This window comes from Mirounga angustirostris, unplaced genomic scaffold (assembly GCF_029215605.1).
Source record: "Mirounga angustirostris isolate CCGP_5_RB_7025 unplaced genomic scaffold, mMirAng1.0.hap1 SCAF_13, whole genome shotgun sequence".
Lineage (NCBI taxonomy): Eukaryota > Metazoa > Chordata > Mammalia > Carnivora > Phocidae > Mirounga > Mirounga angustirostris.
The window spans coordinates 34,600,731-34,623,198 of NW_026991721.1; the positions used below are offsets into that span (position 1 = coordinate 34,600,731).

General features: G+C 37.8%; 1 protein-coding gene across 1 annotated transcript in view; it reads right to left on the reverse strand.

Moving 5' to 3' along the window:
• Positions 1–542: 542 nt before the first annotated feature.
• Positions 543–22,468, reverse strand: part of LOC123857294 (ribonucleoside-diphosphate reductase subunit M2-like) — a 226,472-nt gene continuing 204,546 nt past the window's right edge. The window contains 2 exon segments of the mRNA XM_064576729.1: positions 543–2,733; positions 2,736–3,877. Coding sequence (XP_064432799.1) covers positions 1,919–2,733; positions 2,736–2,778 — 858 coding nt within the window. The 5' untranslated portion in view covers positions 2,779–3,877 and the 3' untranslated portion in view covers positions 543–1,918.

Consider the following 22,468-nt stretch of genomic DNA (forward strand, 5'->3'; position numbering starts at 1 on the left):
ACCTACAGGCTTGTTAATTTAGCAGCATTTGGTGCATAGCCCTAGAAAAGTGAGATAGTAAGCAGAATATTTGAACAACAAAGGGATTCTGCTGCATAGCCTCCCATGCTTGATTTCCTTTCTTTTCTTTTTTTTTCTCCTACATAACAATTTCTCCAGAGAATTAGAACCATTAAGTGGCTCATTCACCTTTCCTTGTATTCTTACAGCAGTTTATCTATATTGGCCAACAGGAAGGATTACTAAGAAATATGAAGGTCTGGGGTGCCAGGGTGGTTCCGTCAGTAAAGTGTCTGCCTTTGGCTCAGGGTCCAGGAATCGAGCCCCCCCCCCCCCCCGCAACCAGGTGGGTTCCCTGCTCAGTGGGGCATCCACTTCTCCCTCCCCCTCTGCCCCTCTTCCCCACCCCCACCTCCCTCCCCCACCACTCGTGCTCTCTCTCTTTCTCTCAAATAAATAAATAAAATCTTTTAAAAAAATCTTTAAAAAAAATATGTAGGTACTGGATAGCAAGACTGTGGCAAATATACTCTGTTCCTATTACTATGATACATGAGACAGAGCACTGAGTGTCAGCATCCAAGTACTCTCCTGCTGAAAAAGATGGGTCTTCTCTGTCCTCAAAACACATTCCAGACACCCACCACTAGGTGAGCTAACTTGGTACAGAAGATGAAACCTATTTGTATATAAAGTTTAAGAAACTACTAATAAGGCCCCAATTTAATTACATGTTGTGGTTAGGTTCATTTTTATAATCTTCAAAGTCTCAACAAAAGGTAAAATATAATTTTAGATACTCTTTAATCACTACAATATAGATAAAGAACAGTAACAACAAAGACATTATGGCCTGGCAGAAGAAGCCCTCAATTTATCTGATGTGTATATGTTTAGTATGTGTTTAGTTAGCCAGCCTTCTATAAAAATGTCTTTCTAAAAGATTATTTACAGCAAAATTATTAAGATATGATAAATAATATTCAGAATAACATACTGTGTTAAAAGCACACCTTGTAAAAAGCAAATTGTTTTTCTTCCTAAGCTTGTGAATCTCTTGACATAAAACAAGTAGAAATGAGAATTTGAAAAACTTCTTCAAAATCTTCTAAAACTTAATTTATTCATTTTTATAACCATGAAATTAAATAATGATTGATTAATGAAAATAAAAATTGGAAGATTAATGTTCTGATGCAAAGAAAAATATTTGGGTGGCCTTCACATATACAGACACTGGACCAGACTCTCACATTACATTTGCAAAGCAATACTATTTTTTTATATATACTGCCAATACCTCCAGAATCATGGGAGTTTTAAAAACACAATCTTTTCTAGGAAAAAAGGCAAAACTATACAGGAATTTATAACTTTTGGTTCTATTATTCTACAACTAAGAATTCATCATAATGAAATAACGGAACAGAAAGCACACATACTCACACACACACATTCACAGATACATGCACAGGATCATATAGTAATATAATCTTTAGCATAAAAATATAAAGGTATATATAGATAGTAGGTAGCAGATGGATAGAAAACAACACAAATGTTTTAAAAGAAGGAATAGCCTAGCAAATTATGGAATAGGAACACAGAATAGGATTGGAATTCATAATTATGGAGTCTCTCAAGAGAAGGAGAAATGTTTGTAATAGGATTTCAAAAGCAGACAAGCCATGTGCTCAGTGACTACAATTCATCAAATGCATTTGCATACAGAGAGTCTGACCATAGTTTATATATGCTTTCTTTTTATATATTTGCTTTTACTTGGCATGTCAATTTTTAATATTTGTGAAGCAAATTTAAAATTAGTGAAGCAGTTTTTTTTATCATTAAGAATACATACAACAAATTAGAGATATACATAGACAAAAAGCAAATTATTTTTTCTATCCAAATAAAATTATTTTATTATCACATATGAATTTTGTTCACTCTCCGTATGCATCAGGCAGGCAAAGTCACAGTGTAAACCCTCATCTCTGCTAATAAGTTCATTGGAAAACGTGGGGCCAGGCATCAGGTCGCGTTTCTTGAGCCAGAATATCGTTGCAAAAGAACCAGAAAAGAAGATTCCTTCCACAGCAGCTAAGTCCACAACCCGTTCCCCGTAGGTAGCCTCTTTGTCCCCAGTCCAATGCAAGGCCCAGTCTGCCTTCTTCTTTACACAAGGCATTGTCTCGAGGGCGTTGAAGAGAAATTCCCTTTCTTCGGAATCTTTAACATAAGTGTCAATGAGGAGACTGTGCATCTCAGAATGGATGTTTTCCATGGCAATTCGGAAGCCATAGAAACAGTGGGCTTCTGTAATCTGAACTTCTTGGCTAAACCGCTCCACCAAGTTTTCATTTACTATGCCATCACTCCGCGCAAAGAAAGCCAGAACGTGGGATAGAAAGTATCTCTCCTCAGGCTTCAGGGATTCCTGGTGCTGAATGTCCTTGGAAAGAGCCACCTCTTCAGCTGTCCAAAAGCAAGCCTCAGCTTTCTCATCCATCTGCCAAATATCAAGGTACTCGACAGGGAAGATGACAAAGCGACGAGGGTTTTCTCTCAGTAGTGGCTCGTCCTCCACGCGGGGGCCAAGCACCTTAGCCTTCGGCTCGGCGGGCTCCTGGAAGGTCCTCCTGGCCGTCTTGCCGGCCAGCACGCAGGTCCCGCTGGGACTCGGGGGCCTGTTCTCGTCGTCTGCCAGGCTGAGCCCCTTGAGGGGCGATGATGGGGGTCCACGATGGTGGCGAGAGGGACGCAGATGGAGAGCATGGCGGCGGCGAGGGACACGGCAGGCGAGGCAGCGCGCAGGTCCTCGAGTCAATGATTGTTAATGAGACAGACAAGCGCTCCCTCAGGAATGTTCAGAATGTGTGTTCAGAGAAGAAATCCTTCCAAAATTATAAACAACGCAGCTTATCCCGATATATATAATACTGCCCCTCTTCATTCCCTTGGTCACCTTAATGTCTGATCCAGTGCCATTGCAACTAAATGGGTGAAAGGAAATGCCAAATTCAGATAGAAAACTTAGGCAAAAGTAAAGAGATAGAGGGAAGGAAGGAAGGAAGGAAGGAAGGAAGAAGGAAGGAAGGAGGGAAGGAAGGCAGGCAGGCAGGGCTGGACGGAGGGAGGGAGGGAGAGTGAATGTGGCATGGGAATTAGATACTGGGAATAGAATACCACATATTAAACCCTCAACCTCAAAAACATAATGGCAGGTGTGGGGCTGAGGTCCCCTGAAAAATGACTGTGATGACTGTGTGGCACAATGTGATTGGCAAATTCATATATAAATATATATGAATATATATTACATATGTATTATATATGTATTTTTATGAATATCACGACTTAGATTTTTCATCTTTTTTTGGACTTCGTTCTTGAAAGCCTGATGTGGCTTAATTTTCACAATTCTAATTCCATCTCATATGATGAATCTGATATTTTGACATTTTCATGGCCTCTTGTTCCTGTGTCCTCCTCCTTGTCCTGGTGTTAAGTGTCTTCAGGGAACAACACAGTCATTCTCCGCCTTTAGCTTCGCTTCCTTTAACCTGTTTTTAAGGTGAATTATGGCCTCACTGTCTACTTCACTTTATTTTGTCCGGTTCACCTTGGCTTATGCCTGGCTTTCCTTCTAAGTAAGTAGGCATTCGACCCCTCTCAATCAGTATTTTGTCATGAATCCAAACAACTGAACTTAGCGCTGGTGGTGATTTTCAGGCTGGCAAGACTGTCTTGAGAGGAGGTTGCTTTCAGCTGGGTGTAGTGGGAGTGATTGGCAGGAAGTTGGCCTCCGGCATATCTCCCCTACTTAATCAAGGCGGAAAAACCATTTGTGAATTTCATCACCATCTTCAACAACCTAATTTGGAAAAAAAAAAAAAGCTGCCACTTGTCAAGTTTTGTACTGCAAAGCATCAAGAAGAAAATCAATAGAAGATGCACTGTTAAAGTCAATTAAATAACATCAATCACCTCACCTTGATATAATGAAAACTGATTGTGAATTAGTGCTTTGCGATGCTTTTGTAAACAAGAATAATTTTTTTTTTCCTTCTGCTGAGATACAGTAACCTTCTACTCTCAGTAGATGTAACAGAATAGAAGGTCTCAAGTGCAAGGAGGAGATGGACTTCAGAATCTGTTTCAGCAACTCACTGAAATCAGCAAGGACCCAGTTGGTTTCTTTCTCTCTCCTCGTTTTCATCAGTGTCAAATTATGCTAAGGTTTGCTCTTTTGTTATCATGATGGTTGCTTTCAGCTTCTGAAGCAACATACTTCATTGTCCATACCCTGAAGGACTGCAAGATTCCCTACTATATCCTTTGAACCGAAATCTCTGGCTTCACACCTGCTTGGTGGACCTCAGTGACAACCCTGAGCCAGTCCTCGTGAATGGTGATTGCCGTGCACTGAGGTACACAGGCCTAGGTTGTTAGTTCTTCCCCCAAACATGGAAATAGCAAGGTCGAAGGGACCTTGCTAAGTGGATAGGCCCAGCTAAGCCCACTCTCAGGACAAAGTGGCACAATCAGTCCTGCTGGTCCCTGGGCAGGAATCCAAGCAGAGCCAGACTGCTGAGACATGGCTGCGAGTCTGGAGGCTCCACAGGTGTCCTGTTAGGGCTCTATTTGTTCTATTACTTTATTTTCTTGAATTTCCCCATTTCTGGATGGTAATTAATGATTGGAAAATCCAAAACAGAAAAAAATTCCCCAAAAGAAAAAGTTGTCTTAGCGGATAGATTTATCACCATTGTAACTAGAAGTTTATTTTCATTAGTTCCAACAAATTTTTAAAACAGGAGTCAAATAGAGAAAAAGATAAGTGAGAAGAGATTAACCTCAAACCCCTCCACACACACTGCAATCTTAAATTCTCACTATATTATATATCTCTCTATATATGTATACATAACATGTATATATATAAATTCTAGTTAAATAGTTCATTTAAACTTAATTTTTATATTTATTTATTTATTTTAGATTTTACTTATTTATGTGAGAGAGAGAGAGAGAGCATGAGCAGGGGCAGAGGGAGAGGGACAAGCAGACTCCCTGCTGAGCAGGGAGCCTGATGCAGGACTTCATCCCAGGACCGTGAGCCGAAGGCAGAGGCTTAACTGACTGAGCCACCCAGGTGCCCTAAACTTAATTTTTATACAGTAAATTATACTTTAACCTTACCATTTATTAATGATACATTTGTCTCATCTGCCTTTTTAAAAACTACTAGCTTTGCTAGTTTTAGTCTGATCTTCCAAACAATAGGAATGAAATTATAATATTAATTACTCATGATACGTCAGAACAATCTGAAACTTTATTAGGATGTTTACCCATAAAAAATTTAAACAGATTACTTTTTAGGAGGCAATATAAAAATATATTTTATATTTTATATATATATTTTAAATATATACATATATTTATATATGTTTGTGTATATATATATATATATATATATATATATATATATGTACATATATACCCATCCTGTGTTAAATATGTACTTGGTAAATGCATGCACATTTCCATTTTTTCATAATTAGACCTCCATCTTTAATTTCACAGCAACTGATTGCAAATGATTCTGGGAATGAACTTAGTAAGGACAGGCAGTTCTAGGAACACACAGAGGGCTTGATTAACTTGAGAAGTAGAAGAGTTTTTAGCTCTCTCTAAGATGTTTGTGACTGATTTGGAAGCTTCTGGATATAGCAAGAAAACATACTTTGGAAGTCTAGAAAATAAAATTGCCATAATTAGGTGGCAAGTGCATAATGGTTCATAACCTGGGAAGCTAATAACCTGCCTTACCAGAATTAAAAGTATTTTTTTTTAAGATTTATTTATTTATTTGAGAGAGAGAGAGAGAGGGGCAAGGGGCAGAGGGAGGCAAAGAAAGAATCCCAAGCAGACACCTTTGCTGAACGCGGAGCCCTACTTCAGGCTCCATCCCACGACCCTGAGACCAACACCTGAACTGAAATCAAAAGCTGGATGCTTAACCGACTGAGCTATCCAGGTACCCCCAGAATTAAAAGTATTTTAAATGGTAGAGATCAAGTAAATACAATTATGCCACATACACCTTTTTTTAAGATATGTTGGATAAAGTTTTTATTTTTATTTTTATTAAATTAATTAATTTATTTATTTATTAGGATTTTATTTATTTATTTGACAGAGAGAGAGAGAGATAGCGAGAGCAGGAACACAAGCAGGGGGAGTGGGAGAGGGAGAAGCAGGCTTCCCGCCGAGCAGAGAGCCCGAGCCCGATATGGGGCTCGATCCTAGGATGCTGGGATCATGACTTGAGCTGAAGGCAGACGCTTAACGACTGAGCTACCCAGCCTCCCCTGTTGGCTAAAGTTTTTAATCATAAAAATAGTTTTGAATCCCAGCAGTAATAATTATTAGCTATATGAGTTTGAGCAATATACTTAACCTCTCTGAGCTTCTATTTCCTCCACTACAAACTGAAGATAGTAAGATCTACTCCATAGCGTTGCCAGGAAAATTAAATAACATAATGTGTATCAGTCTCTCAGTGCTGGCCTAAAACATCATAGATGTGCAAAGAAATGGCAGTTTCTCTTTTAATTTATTAAATAAAAACAGATACTCAGAAGACTTTTGCTATACAGTCAGAAATAAGACAAAACGGCTATGGGAAATCTATATCCCAAATTTCCTTTGAACATTAAAAATCAATTTAGTTACATACACATACACACATATGCATGTATACATGGGGATATCTATATCTATATCTATATCTATATAGATATATGTATTCTTTAGGGCCATATGAATCAATGGGAGATTTGAAAAGTTATAAGAAAAGCACTTTCCATCAAGGCCATCACACTCTGATTTGGAAGCTACACTGCAGGTACAGACTTGGGAGAGATCAATTCTAACTGAACAATTGTAATTTGATACATTTTTTGAACAACATAAAGCCAGGCAGTGCAAAGATTTTTGTGATTGATCCATTCTTGTACTGAAGACCGTTTTATTTACAGACAGAATCAATATGGAGGGGCAGTACATTCTAAATAAGAGTTTCAGGGAATCTTATTCTTTGAGGACGGTTATTTGTAGATATTTGACTGACATTTGCTCTTCAAAAGTGAAAGTAGAAAGCTTTTTAAATAAAAGCTTTTAAAATAAAAAGCAAGAACACAGAAGGATTTGTGTTCCCGTAAATCTAGCCTCAGTCTCAGCCTCATAAATATTCTAACAAAACATTCATAATGTTAATTAATTAGTAAACACCAGTTGTGCTTGGAAGATTTCCCATGTTGGAGTTAAAGTTCTTAACTGGGATGTTATAATGTACCTTATGCTGGTGCCAACAGGCAAGGGAAACTGTATGTTGTTCATTGAAGCCTAATGGATATCTGTATCGGTTACATAGAATTCTATTAGACATATTTTTCGTAAATTACTTAATAACTCTGCTACTACATAATATTTAGATGGTTTCCAATTTTTTGCTACTACTATAACATTGCAGTGAATATTCCTATTCTTTTTCTTTTTTAAATTTTTTAAAGGATCTTGTTTATTCATTTGGAGAGAGAGAGAGAGAGAGCACATGCAAGCAGGGGGAGAGGCAGAGGGAGAGGCAGAGAATCCTCAAGCAGACTCCATGCTGAGTGTGGAGCCCAATGCGGGGCTGCATCTCACAACACTGAGATCATGACCTGAACTGAAACAAGGAGTCCGATGCTTAACCACCTGAGCCACCCAGGTGCCCCTGAATATCCTTATTTATATAAGTTCACAAAGGTAGGGATATTTATAAGGAGTGGTCATTAGGTCAGTGCACTGTGCATTTTTGAAATGCATGTTGACAAATTTTCCTACAAAGTTACTTCACCAATGTATATACACAACATTGGTGAGAACCCCTATTTCCCTTTCACCAACACTTTATTTACCAAAGTTTATGATCTGTAGATAAATCATACTTTGTGTGTGTGTATGTGTTCTATGTATAACACCATAAAATTCCTTTTAGGGGAGCCTGGGTGGCTCAGTCGTTAAGCGTCTGCCTTCAGCTCAGGTCATGATCCCAGGGTCCTGGGATCGAGCCCCGCATCGGGCTCCCTGCTCCCCGGGAAGCCTGCTTCTCCCTCTCCCTCTGCCTCTGCTTGTGTTCCCTCCCCCTGCTTGTGTTCCTTCTCTCGCTGTGTCTCTCTCAAATAAATAAATAAAAATCTTTAAAAAAAATTCCTTTTAATAGGATTTTTCCAATTTTATTTTAGGATTTTATTTAGGATTTTTACAATTATTCTCAACATGTTATTTATCTCTCATTTTACTTTCTTACATTCTTCTGTAGGGGCAAGTTGATATAAAGATTTTATGTTTTATAAAATATGTGTAGGATCCTTCTCTCTTTTCCTATCATCTTGAATATAAATAGGGCTTTCTATGCCCTGAACACACAGAAAAATTTGCCTATGAAATTCTTAGAACATGGTGTTTTATTTCTATTAGATTTTGACTATTGTTCCTGTTTCTTTAATGGTACAAATCAAGCCTCATTGCTTTCACATATGATTCAAAAAAACAACTTTACTTTTGTCTGTGTTTTACATAGGGATTCTGTATGGGCACTAACTTTAATAGAGCCCTCTTCTGAAAACAAATGTTTGGAATTCACTGATCAGTTTTATTCATTCCATTACAAATAAAGAAACTGATGAAACGTGGTCAGTGTGTTGGTAGAGAAGGAGATCCGACAGTGTGATTACTTCGAACCCCTGATCATATTGTTGTGATATTCTCTTCCTTTAATTTGCATTCCTCTGACTTTACTGGTTTGCAAGCATTAGGAGGCACAATGGGAATGGCATCTATCAGAAATATTTCCTGAGATGCCAAGATTACAGTATGTCACAAGGAAGCATCATGTCATTAACATGGTAAATATTTATGATCTCATCCCAATTATCTTGTTCGGGATAGTTGGGATAGCAACTATCTTGCTAACCCATTCTACAGTCATTCAAGGGAAGGAAAGAGACTCACCCACATAATGAAATCCCAACCCCTAACCCTGCCTAATCTTTAGACTGGTTTTCTCTATCTGTTATTAAGTATGAAATAGAGCCTCTTACCCAGATGATGGACAGCAGCAATGATTGTGTTGTCTTTCGCGTCAATCCAGGTTCACCTCCCATGTGTAAAGATAACCTTGTCCTCAACACTGGTTCAACAACAGCATTACCATGGAGCCCACAAAACATTTTATGCAAATTAGGGACCCCGGTTCGGGAAAGCACGCACCACGTGTTCCACCAGCTTCATTAGGGTTTCTGCACTGACTGGTGGCCCCTTTTCCTGAGTTTCACAAAGTAAAGAAAAATCTTGCAAAACAGCATGATTTTCATGACAAATAATATACATATTATATATGTCTTATATATTATTTGTTATATATTTATATATTTGTGTACGTATAACATTTATATATAATATAATATGATATAATGTGAAAAAGATCCAAAGTGTTTCTATCGTCATAAATTTTTTTTTCTCCATTTTAGAGATAAAGCGAGACACAGGGTTTAGTAGGTGCTATTTAGTATAATATACATTTCTTTGACCCCTAGTCAGTAGTTCTCAGTCTATAATAGTTTCATTGTCATTACTGAGCTTTTACTCAAAAGTAAGAGAGTATTAGCTACATTTATATTCAACATAGCTAAGAAAATTCTTTCCCTTTTGACAGTTCCATCCTTTCTACAGCAAGATCAGCCAAAAGAATAGCAAGGATGGATCAGATATAGGCTGTAGATATAAGTAGATATAAATACCTGTATGTTCAAAGACTTATTCCAGAGTATGACACTATATTTTTGGATATTTAATACATGCAAATTAATATTAATATTATGTGCCATTATTTATTTAATTTTTAATTTTTAAAGATTTTATTTAGAGAGAGAGAGTACAAGCAGGGGGAGTGAAAGAGGGAAAAGCAAGCTCCCCACTGAGCAGGGAGCCTGACACCATGCAGGGCTCTGTCCCAGGACCCTGCATGACCTGAGCTGAAGGCAGCCGCTTAACCACCTGAGCCACCCAAGCGCCCCTATGTGCCATTATTTAATGCTGAAATTATTTTCTTGGAGGGTGTGAATCTAGTCAGACACAAAAAACAAACTCTGCCATTCCCTTAAATTTTAGTACACCTGATCTACACTTTGTGAGTTAATAATGTAATGATGCCCGAGAATGCTAACTGATACTTTTTCAGTGGAGGGATTTAAAATAATAATAAAAAAATTACTGTCAGTTAAATTTATCTAGTTGATATGACTTCAAAAACTGAGTGTCAAAATGTTTTGCAGCTAAATATCATCTTTGTGGGGACCTGTTTCTGTCTGCGATTGTTTCGTGATGTCAATGTGGAGGATTTGTTTAAGAGACAGATACTTAATGGCCTGGAGTATCAGATAATTGCAAGTAGAAGGATGTTAGTATACAGAAACAAGAAAGCCCTACAAAAAATATGCCCTCTTCTCTTATCCCTTGTATCTCCTACACTGAAAATAATATTGTTATTTTTATAAGATATCTTTTTATCCTTTTCGTTTCTAGTAGGAGCTCTCCTTCTGCAAATTTCACAACTAAGAGCAACCACTGCAGGTGATGTGGGAAACAAAGGCAAAAGAAAAAATTTAATTTCCTCACTACTTACAGCCCATTCACGAGTCTTTGAAACATAGTGACATTCCTCTAGGAACTGAGCTAACTTGATGTTAATACTTCGCTAAGGGCAAAAGGCAATCTTATCTTAACATTATCTCAACCCCCCAGGATCCCGTTAGTCTACTTTAACATACAAAAATTCCTTTGGGAACTTCCTTTATCTCTACCCCCCAAGATATATGTTGGCAATCATCCTCCAAGCACATGACCCACCAATATCCAAAGGGTCTCATGACTAAGGTTTTCTTAGACGTTAATAAATGACCTTTTTCTTTTTATTTTTTAAAGATTTATTTATTTATTTGAGAGAGCGAGAATGAGAGAGAGAGAGAGTACATGAGAGGGGGGAGGATTAGAGGGAGAAGCAGGCTCCTCGCCGAGCAGGGAGCCCGATGCGGGACTCGATCCAGGGACTCCAGGATCATGACCTGAGCCGAAGGCAGTCGCTCAACCAACTGAGCCACCCAGGCGCCCGACCTTTTCCTAACAATAGCTAGTTCCTTCAAGATTCTGGAAACCTTGTTTCCAAAATTCCATAGAGACTCACGCTATCCCTAACCACCTCCCAACTTGAAAGCGTATTACAGGCCACGCCTCATGACCCCAGTGCAGCTTTCTGCCCACGGGTCCTGGCCCCGTGCTTTAATAAAACCACCCTTTTGCACTGACGACGTCCCAAGAATTCTTTCACTTCAAACCTCATCACAGGCACTATGGGATTCTACCTTATCTACTTCAACTCAGTGTAATTAGTAGGCACACAATGCGTGAGGAAATCTTGGACTTCGAAGACACAATAAGCCTGGAAGCCCAATGTTGTGCCACTCTGCTGTCAGTTCATGATGTAGAAATGTTGGGGTCATACTCTATGGGTTCGTTTCTACTTATTTTTGTCCTCTCTTTTAGCACTGCACATTAAATATGGAAAAAATCGATAATTTGAGAACTACTGAGATTGTATTGAAGTTTGAAGAGTCACATGAAATCCTGATCCATCTTAATCCAATTAGAAATTGAGATCAGTGGAAGCTAGGCTTATGAGGGCAGGTCTATTCTGGCTAAATATTCAGGCCACCCTGCTGGGTCCTAAAATTTCAGTAATTTTTCCTTAAGTGCATTCGTGTTTCTCCATTGAGTGGAGATCACTTCATACCCATCAGGAACTGAGTTCAGTGTGAACGGCTTTCTGTGTGAGATTCCACCTCTGGTTTGCCCTTCCTCTTAGAGTACAGCCTTCTAAGACTTTTAACAGAGAGACTGATATATCACCAGGCCCCCTCCCCCGAAGTCCTAAGCTCAAATATTTGCGTCCTCAATGCACTGAATTTCTGCATTCCAGAGATTTTCAAATTAGCACTATAGTCTTCCACCCAAGGCAGGTTGAGAATGCAGAAAATATCTTGAAGCATCAATAATTGGCTGTGTATTTGAGGCCCTGGAAGCCTGCAATTTGTCACCCCAATCCAGCAAGACTGCTAAAATCTTGCTATTTCTCTTGTCTACCAGTATTCCTCTGCTTGCATAAAGCCTAGATTCTCGGCCTCCTGCTGAAGCCCAGACTCAAAATCAACAAATGCCCCTAGAGAAAAGCAACCTCAGAAGGACTCTTGACCTCTCAAGCTCCTCTTCTCTCTGGAAACTTGGCCTCTCCAGCATTCTGGACATCATCATTAAACAACTGATTGAGGTCTCCCTTCTCTTGGGCAATTTAAAAAACACAACAAAATCTTTGCCCTTCCAATCCCACCATTCTTCCAAACGCTTGTTAATCAGGTGAGGGACACCTGCCTGCCACTCTAAACCTTTGCTAGTCTTTCCCAGTCTCACCTCCTTCCAGGTTAACAAGTGGGTTTTACTGGCAGGTTAGATTTCTCTCCTCTCCCCTTCCCCTCCCCATCATCTAGAGAAGCGGGAATCCATGGGGCCCCTGGGCTGGGTGCGCCACGCGCAGACCCGATCGCGGGGCCATCGCCCCCCCCCCCCCCCCCCGCGCCGCCTCCTGCGCGAGTGACAGCGGGCCCTCCAGGCTCGGGAGCAGCGGCGCCGGACGGTCCCGGGCAGGGCTCGCCTCTCGGCACAGCCTCTCGGCGCTCACTTCCCGCTCCAGCGGGGCCTGTCCGTCCGTCCATCCCTGTCTGCCCACCGCGGGAGAGGGCTGGCAGCGGCCGGTGACAGAGCCGGGCGCCGCGGAGCGACAGGACCCGCAGGAGGGGGGAGAGCGGAGGCAGCGGGGGAAGGAGGACCCCGGCCGGGGCACCGCATGCAAGCCCCGCGCACTTCCCGCTGCCCCCGCAGCCGGCGCTGGGCCTCAGCACCAGGTGAGTCCGGAGCGGGAGTGACCCGAGCCAGGGGCGCTGCCCGGGTCAGGTTGGTCCTACTGCAGGTCACTTGTGGGGGCCAAGGACAGACACTCCAGCTTTTTGCATTTCTTGCCCAAGAATCAGACCCTTGGGGAAACTGAGCCCATTTTATTTGTCCCAGCCTCTTATGGGAAAAGTCAATACTTCTGCCAGTGAAGGAACAAAACTTTCCCTTTCAAAGACCTGTGGCCCACCAGCCCTAGGAGTAGCGAGCAGGTAACATATGGAACAAATAAAAAAAATGGGGAGACAAGGAGGGGATCTGTCACCAGGCATCGTTCTCACAATAGAACTGTCTCCTTAGTCACAGAGAACACCCCCCCACCCCACCCCCTCACGCCCAGTCCCACCCAGGCTCCACACACAAGTGAAGTATTCTAGTCTTCAAAGAACCAGATAAAGCCTTTTGGCCTGGGGGATGCTGAGGCCAAAGAGTGGTGTAGACCCTGGTACTGACTGTTTTAAGGTCCTGGGTTGGTGAGGGAAAGTAAGCATTTCCATTTCAGTGTCTCCTGAGCAGGGGAGACACTAAATAGCACACAGGCAATTAAGAGTTTGAAGACAGTTTCAGAGCATTGGTGCAGATGTTTACATTCAGAAACAATCAAAATACTGATTTTTTTCCCATTGGTAGAGACGAGAGTTTTTGAGGAATAATGTATCTATAATGAAATGCACAGATTTTAAGTATATGGTTATTTGAGTTTTGACAAGTAAATACACCATATAATACTAATCCAGTCAAGATACACAGCATGAAAATCCCTTCCAGAAAATTCTCTACTGTTCCTTTAAAGTTAACTGAAAAAAAAAAAAAATCATTTCTGCTCTTTATCCCAGTAATCCTCTTTACCAGCTCTAGAACTTCATGTAAATTACATCATGCAATAAGTCCTCTTTTATGTCTGGTATTTTTCTTTAACACGTTTTTAGATTTATCCGTGTTGCTGCATAAATCAGTAAGTCGCTCATTCCTTTTTATCACTGAGTTAGTACTCCACTGTATCGGTACACAACAATTTATTTATTCACCCATTGATAGACATTTCGTTGTTTCTAGTTGTTGGCTATTATAAATAAAGTTGCTATGAATATTTTTGTATAAGTTTTTTGTGAACTCGGGTTTTCAATTACTTTGTATGAATATGTATGAGTTCAATTCCTCAGTTGTAGGGTAGGTTCATGTGTAATTTTATTAGAAACTATCAAACTGTTTTCCAATAGTTGTACTATTTCACATTCCAGTTCTAATTGTTCCATATCTTCTACAGTATGAGATCTCTCCCTTCCCCCTGCCTCTTTCTACTTTTAGCATTTATATTAACTGCAAGGTGGAATCTTACTGTGGTTTTATTTTGCATTACCACAATGATTAGTGATGTTGAACACCTATCATATGTTTATTGTTTATGCTTATACTTTCTTTTTGAGGTGTACTTCCAAATTCCGCCCCCCCCCCCGCATTTTTACTGAACTCTTTGTTTTTTATTATTGAACAGTGGAAGTTCTTTATATATTTTGGATAAAGTCACTTATCAGATACATGACTTTTGAATATTTTCTTCTAGTCTATGTCTCACCTGTGCATTTTCTTAATGCCTTTCAAAGAACAGAAATTTTTAATTTTGATTAAGCCCTTTAATTTTGATTAAGCCCAATTTACATTTTTCTTTTTATGTTTACTGCTATTTGTGCCTTTCCCAAAAACTGCTATTTACTGCAAGTCACTAAGACATACTTTTATGTTTTCTTTTGGAAGCTTTATAGACTTAGCATTTACTTTTAGGTGTATGTAATCCAATTCAAATTACTTTCTATGGATGATTTTATGTAGGGTTCCATGGTTTTCTTTTTTCCCATGTGGAATCAAATTGTCTCATCAGCATTTGCTGAAAAAAATTAATATTTTCCCATTGAGTTAGTTTTAACTATTTCTTTGAAAATTAATTAGAATATTTCTTTGGGCATATTTCTGGAATATCAATTATGTTCTATTGATGTATTTGTTTATCTTCATGGCAATGCCTCCAGTTGTCTTGATTAATAAAGATTTAGAGTAACTTTTGAGATCGAAAAATATGAATCCTCCAACTTGGCTCTTCCTTTTCAAGATGACCAGTCTGGTTTTGTATTTCCATATAAATTTTAGCATCAACTCCATTTCTTACAAAATATCATTCTTGGATTTTGATTTGGATGGCATATAATATATAAATAAATTTGGGGGGTTGACAATTTAACAGTTCTGAATCTTCTAAACAATAATTAGACAATAATTAATAATTTTCCCAATTAATGAGGCTATTTTTATATTTTTATCACAATTTGTTTTGTACACTGATTTAATTAGCCAGAAACCACTAAAAGCACCAAAAGTTAAGAAAAATTAAGAAAAAAACCCTCTAAAACATAAATGTTAAAAAATTGTGGAATAAAAATTTAAGAATACTGGTATAATAGAAGCTGTGTGAATAGAAACTTTAACCTCTGTAATTGCCACATCCTGTCCCTGGCATTTGGGGACCTAAAATCTCATGATTATGGCACAGTTTTCTTTCAGATTCTCCCTTTCAATATTCTGAAGTCCCGTTGTTGGGTTTGGATAGGTCTCAAGTTAGGGAAACAATGACAGATGAGAAGGCAAAACCACATGTAAAGGTGATAAGCATCTGGAAAATGTCAGGCTTAGGTGGCGATGGAAGTGTAATGATCCAGGAAATAAATGAGTGTCAAAGACACATTTCATCTACTTCGTGATTTTGTCAACTATCAGCTTTGCCTTTATGAACTGAATAGACCCCAGATAGACTATGGATACATCTTCCCAACAGCATGTTTAATAACACTCAGTTTTCTTATGAGCACAATTGTCAAGCAGATACGATCTGTATTTCATAATTCAACGATATTCAATTAATGCTGAAGCAAATAAATAAAAACTAAAACATCCATGCAGTTGATAATTTTCAGTTGTCTAATATGGAGACTGTTTTAATGGATTACTTATAAGTCTGTCACAATTAAAAAAAGGAAAAACTGAGGTTGGTTGATTTGTTTATTTAAAACTTTTCAGTCCATTTGTTGTTGGTCACTTCACATTGTCAGTAGAAAATTGAAACTATATTCAGGAAAAATAAAAGGCCCTGGATTGTGGCACCAAGCATTTGTATATCCTTTAAAGTTAGAAGGAGAACACCTGGAACAGTGGTTCCAATCTGGATGACTTTAGAATCACCTAGAAAGCTTTAAAGATAAATACACTTACCTAGGCATCACCAACACTTAAAAAACATAAATTCTAGGGTGCCTGGTTGGCTCAGTTGGTTAAGCATCTGACTCTTGGTTTTGGCTGAGGTCATGATCTCAGAGTCATGGGATTGAGCCCCACATCTGCCTCTGTGCTCAGTGTGGAGTCTGCTTTAGAGTCTTTCCCCCTTCTTCTCCCTCCCCCTCTGCTCCTCACCTCCCCTTGCATGCACTGTCTATCTCTAAAATAAAAAAAATAAATAAAATCTTTAAAAAAAAATAAATTTCATTTGTAGAGCTCAATAATATATATGTCTTAAGATTATCCTTATTTGGTGGTTACTATACTAAATTAGTTTGGGGAACCAATATTTGGGAACCATTTTATCTCAACTGATGTACAAACTTCTGTCTCATAAACTATTCATGGTTATGCATGTTACACACACACTCAAATATACACAAAGTATTATAATGGCAAATGTTGGATAACAAAATTTGGGTTTAGTGGGTCATAGAACAGGGTGCAACTACTAAGAAGTAAGAGGGGCATAGCATCCTGTTAAGCCATCAAAAAGCAAACATGTTTCCTGGAACATAAAATAATATTTTTCTACCAGTATGTGAGACTGTGACATGCAGAGCAAAGCATTTTACACAGACACTAGCTGAAGGTCAACAAAGTAAATAATGTGATGTTTTCAGACATTAGGAGACATCATTCTACTATAAGTATTGACTGCACTGCAATTATGGCTGATTTATTTAATGTTGTTTATGAGGGCTTTGATGGGGACTGCATTGAATCATTAAATCAATTTGGGAAGAACTGATATCTTGACAGTACTGAACATTCCTATTCATGAACATGGATTACGTCTCCATTTATTTAGTTCTTTGATATTATTCATCAGAGTTTTGTAGTTTTCCTTTACAGATCTTGTATATATTTTGACAAATTTTTACCTAAGTATTTCCTTTTTTATGCTAATGTAAATAATACTGTTTTTAATTTCCAACTCTCCCTTTTCATTGCTGGTATACAGGAAAGTAATGGACTTGTATATTAATCTTGTATTCTGTATCCTTGCTATAATCACTTATAAGTTCCAGGAGATTTTTTTTTACTGATTCTTTCAGATTTTCTACGTAGATGATCATGTCATCTGTAAACAAAGACGGTTTTATGTCTTCCTTTCAAATCTGTATAGTTTTTATTTCCTATTCTTGTTTCATCACATTAGCTAGAATTTCCAGTACAATACTGAAATTATTTCTTGCAACAAGAGTTCACAAATATTTGCTTATATCCCTGACCTATGCAATTCATGCTGCCCATTTGTGGGATTGCTCAATAGGCAGCCTCCTATCTGGCAAGGATTATGGAATAATCCTTGAATAAATAAAGAATAAATGCATTCTTGCTCAACTTTAATACAGGGTTAATTTTTTTTGTATGTTTATGTTTATGTCTCCTTAGGCAGAGAGATAGTGCTGTAAAAAATGGAGGAGGTGAAAGGACTGGATCTTTTAACAACTTGGCAAGGCTCTACACCTAGATGGTTTTGGTCAGAATAACATATGGTGGCATGGACCTTGAGGATTTTGCCCTTCCCCACCTTACAATCTTCATTAAACCCTAGTGTTATGTTTGTGCATATGTTATTTTATGTGGCAAAAGAGACTTTACTAATGGAATTAATGTTGGTAATCAGACAACTTTAAGAAAAGGAGATTTTTCTGGAATATTCAAGTAGGCCCAGTGTAATCACATGGGCCTTAACAAGCGCAAGAAGTTGGAACAATGTAATAGAAGAGATGTGAAAGAAGAGATGCATCAGAATGATAAGGAAGAGAAGAGTCAGAGAGATTTGAGATGTGAGGGAATATTATCTGCTGTTACTAGTTCTGAAGGGTTCCATAAGCCTGGGAATGTGGGCAGTCTCTAGAAACTGGGGAAGTTCTCCACTGATATCCAGTTAGGAAATAGGGACTTAAATCCTACAACCACTTGAAGCTGAATTCTGGCAAAAAATTAAAATAAGCTGGAAAAAAAGATTGCTCCTTAGAGACTTCAGAAGGAAATGAAGTTCTGCCAACCCCTTTATTTCATCACAATAAAGTCCAGAACAGACAACCAGGTGAGCCATACTGTGCCCAGACTTGTGATATATATAACGTGAGATGATGAGTTTGTGTTGCTGTAAGCCATTCAACTTGTGGTAATTTGTTAAAGCAACAATAGAAAATTAATAGAGACCTCATTAATTTCTTTTTACAAACTAAGTATGTCAAATGTTAGAGAAACTTTATGAAACTATAGCCCATGGGTCAAATCCTAACCACTGCTTGTTTCTTCCTAGCCTAAGAACTATGAATGACCTTACAAGTTTTAGTGGGTAAAAAAAAAATTAAAAATCTTTTGTAGAACATTAAATTACATGAAATTCAAGTTTAAATACCTATAAATGAAGTTTTATTTAAACAGTCACTTTCCTTTATGTGTAGTCTATGACTATCTTCTTGATACAATGGAAGAGTTAAGAAGTTGTGACAGAGACCACATTGGCCCACAAAGTCTAAAATTTTAAGACAGAGGTCTGTTGCTATTATTTGCCATTTCCTCCAGTCTTCCTTATGAGTCCCTGGAGTCTCATGGAGGAAAGTATATATAATGGGATACAAATCCACCTATATCCGTAGCCTTCATAGTCTTCACACTCTGACTGTGGCCTACACTTGGAATTCAGAAATTTGATAAAATATTCTTAGCTGAATCCTTCTTACCACTTTATATGGAAGCCACAGTGTCTGTGTCAGGTAAGCTAATTCTTGGGTCATGTTTTTCTTCCTATAGGCTCTCTTTCCAGACTTGGGTTGAGATGATTGCCTTCTGACTTGAGCTTTATGTTGGAATCGGGAAAATCATTTGTTTACAGTTTTTAAGTGGGAGAGTGATGATCCTTTCAGTTCTCTACATTTCTGAGCCAAATCCAGATCCCTCTTTTAATTTACACATATTATGAAGGACAGTTTTAGTTCAACCAAACCTTAGTAGTACTACAGATGTGAGAAGCACTTTTTATCTCTTTCCAAACTAAATAATCATGATGAGAAAAATAACATTCATAATATATATTGAATCAGTAATATGTGCCAGTTAATTCAATTTAATTAGAAAATGAGTAGCCCTGAAATTTAAAATAGAATCCTCAAATTCTAGAATCTTTAATTTTGAAGAATTTAAATGGGAGGATTTTGAAGATATGTATATCAAAAGGTGAGTATAGCTGTCAAAATTCTTTGGAAATATTACCAGAGCTAAACCTTACACAACGGTTATATATTTTTAAATTCACTAGAGAAAGAAAATGTTTGGAAATGGTGCTGTTTGGAAATGTAGAAGGAGAGCAGAATTGGGGAATGAGTGGAAATAATATTTTTGACTATGTTTGCATGTCATAATAACTGAAGAACTCTTTGCCAACACATGTGAGTGAGAATTTTGTGTTTTTATATAGGGTTTTGAAGATACTGAACTTGAAGAATTTCCAGGGGATGAGGGTTTTCATAAGGGTTAAAGTTACCACAGGAATGGGCTGAGGAATATGTGCTCTTACTGTCCTCACATATGCATTCCAGTTATTGTCATCAATCATCCTTCTGTTGGAGTGGAGACATGATAAAACATGGATTTCATTAAAAACAAAAACACACATGGATTTCATGAAGAAATAAGGGCTGGGTCTGACTGTGTTTGAGAAGTGAAAATATTTCAGAGTAAGATCTAATGGATTTATCAGGGAAGAGAAGCAGCTGTTCCAAAGAGACAATTCATGGTGATATTATTTTGGCATAAATCATACTCAGTTTAGCATGGATTAGAACGTATAGGTCCAGACTCTTCTTATTTGTTAGCATGTCCTGATGGGAATAAAGGTGGGTAGGGAAAGGAGAAGAGTTCATACTAAGTAACTTCACAAGGATTTACAGTATAAACTAGAATGCCAGTTTAATCATTAATGATGAGATTTGAAAACACAATATGGGCTGGTCAATGTATTACCTCCCTGTAACAAAATCTTCACTGTCGCCCATGTTATAAGGTAATAATAATAATAATAATAATAATAATTAATTCTCACTAATTTATCAAAGCTTTGTGAATAAATATGTGTTAATTCTCTTAAATAGTTGTAAATGATAACATCAACAATTGCACCAATTACAGCAACATAAATCAGGCACTGAAGTTAGGTTCAATAAAGGATCATCTGATCATTGTGAAATTCATAATTCACATTTAACAGTCTATTATACTGCAGAGGTTGGTAATGGGACTCAGCGTATCAGTTTAGCACCTTTAGATGGACAATTTAGTTCCAAATCAGGATCCTGGTTACCAGAAATCTCAGACAAATGAGCCATAGACAATAACATTATCTTAATTGAGTTTCACCTAATCGCTCAGGGTAGATTTTCAGTGGACTTGGCTTTTAGTACATAACTGCTTCCTTAGAAACATTCTACTCTATCAATTTCTGGTTGAAAAATTTGTCTTGCAAAAGTTATTTGTTTCTTTCCAATGCCAAGCTTAAATCAATTATAGAAAGTTAAAGTAATTACGGCTCAAATGATAAACTTTTCCCTAAAATTCAGTATGAACTGCAGATATTTTATTGAGCAGAGAGCAACATAATTTATATTTTAACGCATTAGCTTCTTATTCCTTAACATCAGATATGGAGAGAAAATGTGATTTCAGTTGTCACCAGGATATCACAAATTGAACCAATCAACCAACTCAACATGAGCTATTTACATTAGTATTTAAAAAAGTAAAATGGTTGGAGGCAACATGCTGGGCTAGTGAGAAGAAAATAAAGTTCCTGTCCTCAAATATCATGCAGTCTGAATCTATCCTGTTCATTTATAAGACTAAAAATAATTCAATAATTCAATACCATGTCCCCCAAATTAGTGAATTACCAAGATTTTAATACTCTACAAACTTTATAAGGTTTATGGAATGAGTTGCATGTCATGAAGCAGGTAGAACTAATCAGTCTTTGAACAAGAGTTCAGATTCTTCCAGAAGCATGTTTTGCAGGTTTTGACTATTACCTGAAGTGTTATTTCTGTTTACTCCACTTCTTTCCCTAGTACTCATTTTCTTCACTTATTTCTCCTTGTTATTTATTTATTTATTCTTTAAACAGTATCATTGAGGAAAATGACAAAGACCATTGACAGTTTTGGAAAGAAATGTTACATTTCCTTCCTCAGAGATAAAGCAACAATGCTAGTGGGGAACAGGGGGTGGGATTAATTGATAACTATAATCTTGTAACAGCTACATTCCTGTAATCTTCACTTACATCGTGGATTTTATTAAGACTAATTTCTAAAGAGCAGGTTGGGCAAAAAGATGCGGTCATTATGATTTTAATATCAAGAGTCATAAAGGTGATATAGATGACAGATTAGGGTGAGAGTATGGGAAAATTTGGACTGAGCCTAATGTTCGTGGAAGCCAGGAAGAGGTAATAATTATGGAAGTATTAGGATATTGTTTTTTTTTTTTCTTTTCTTTCTATGCTTTAGAAGCTCTCGGTTCTCCCCCCTCCTCCCCATAGGATTAAGTGTATATTTAAGAAGGGCCTCTGGGAGATTCTGTGTTTGATTTTGTAACACAAATTGAGTAAAAATGTGAATTAAGTGGTATCTAGTACACAGAGCCAGCCCTATTATACCCTAGAGATTTGCTTTTGCAACAATCTATAAATGCCCTTTTTCTTTCTACGCCTCATTTTAATGAAGCACCATAACCACAGTAACATAAACGTTTCAAAATACTAGGGGTACAATTCATTATTTTCAGTTTTAAATGATTCCTTTAATCAGAAGATGAACATTGTTCTAAGGAAAAGATCTTCAACTGTTCATGTGTTCATCTGCTTAATTTTATGCTTCCTAAAGCAATCATTCTTCTATGAAGCATTTTTCTTCCTGTAGGGCTCCAAAGCTAATAAATTGGTCCAATTAATCAGCTTTATAATTCATGATACAAAAAGGAAACAAATTCACAAGTCTATATTACCTCTGGCACTAAC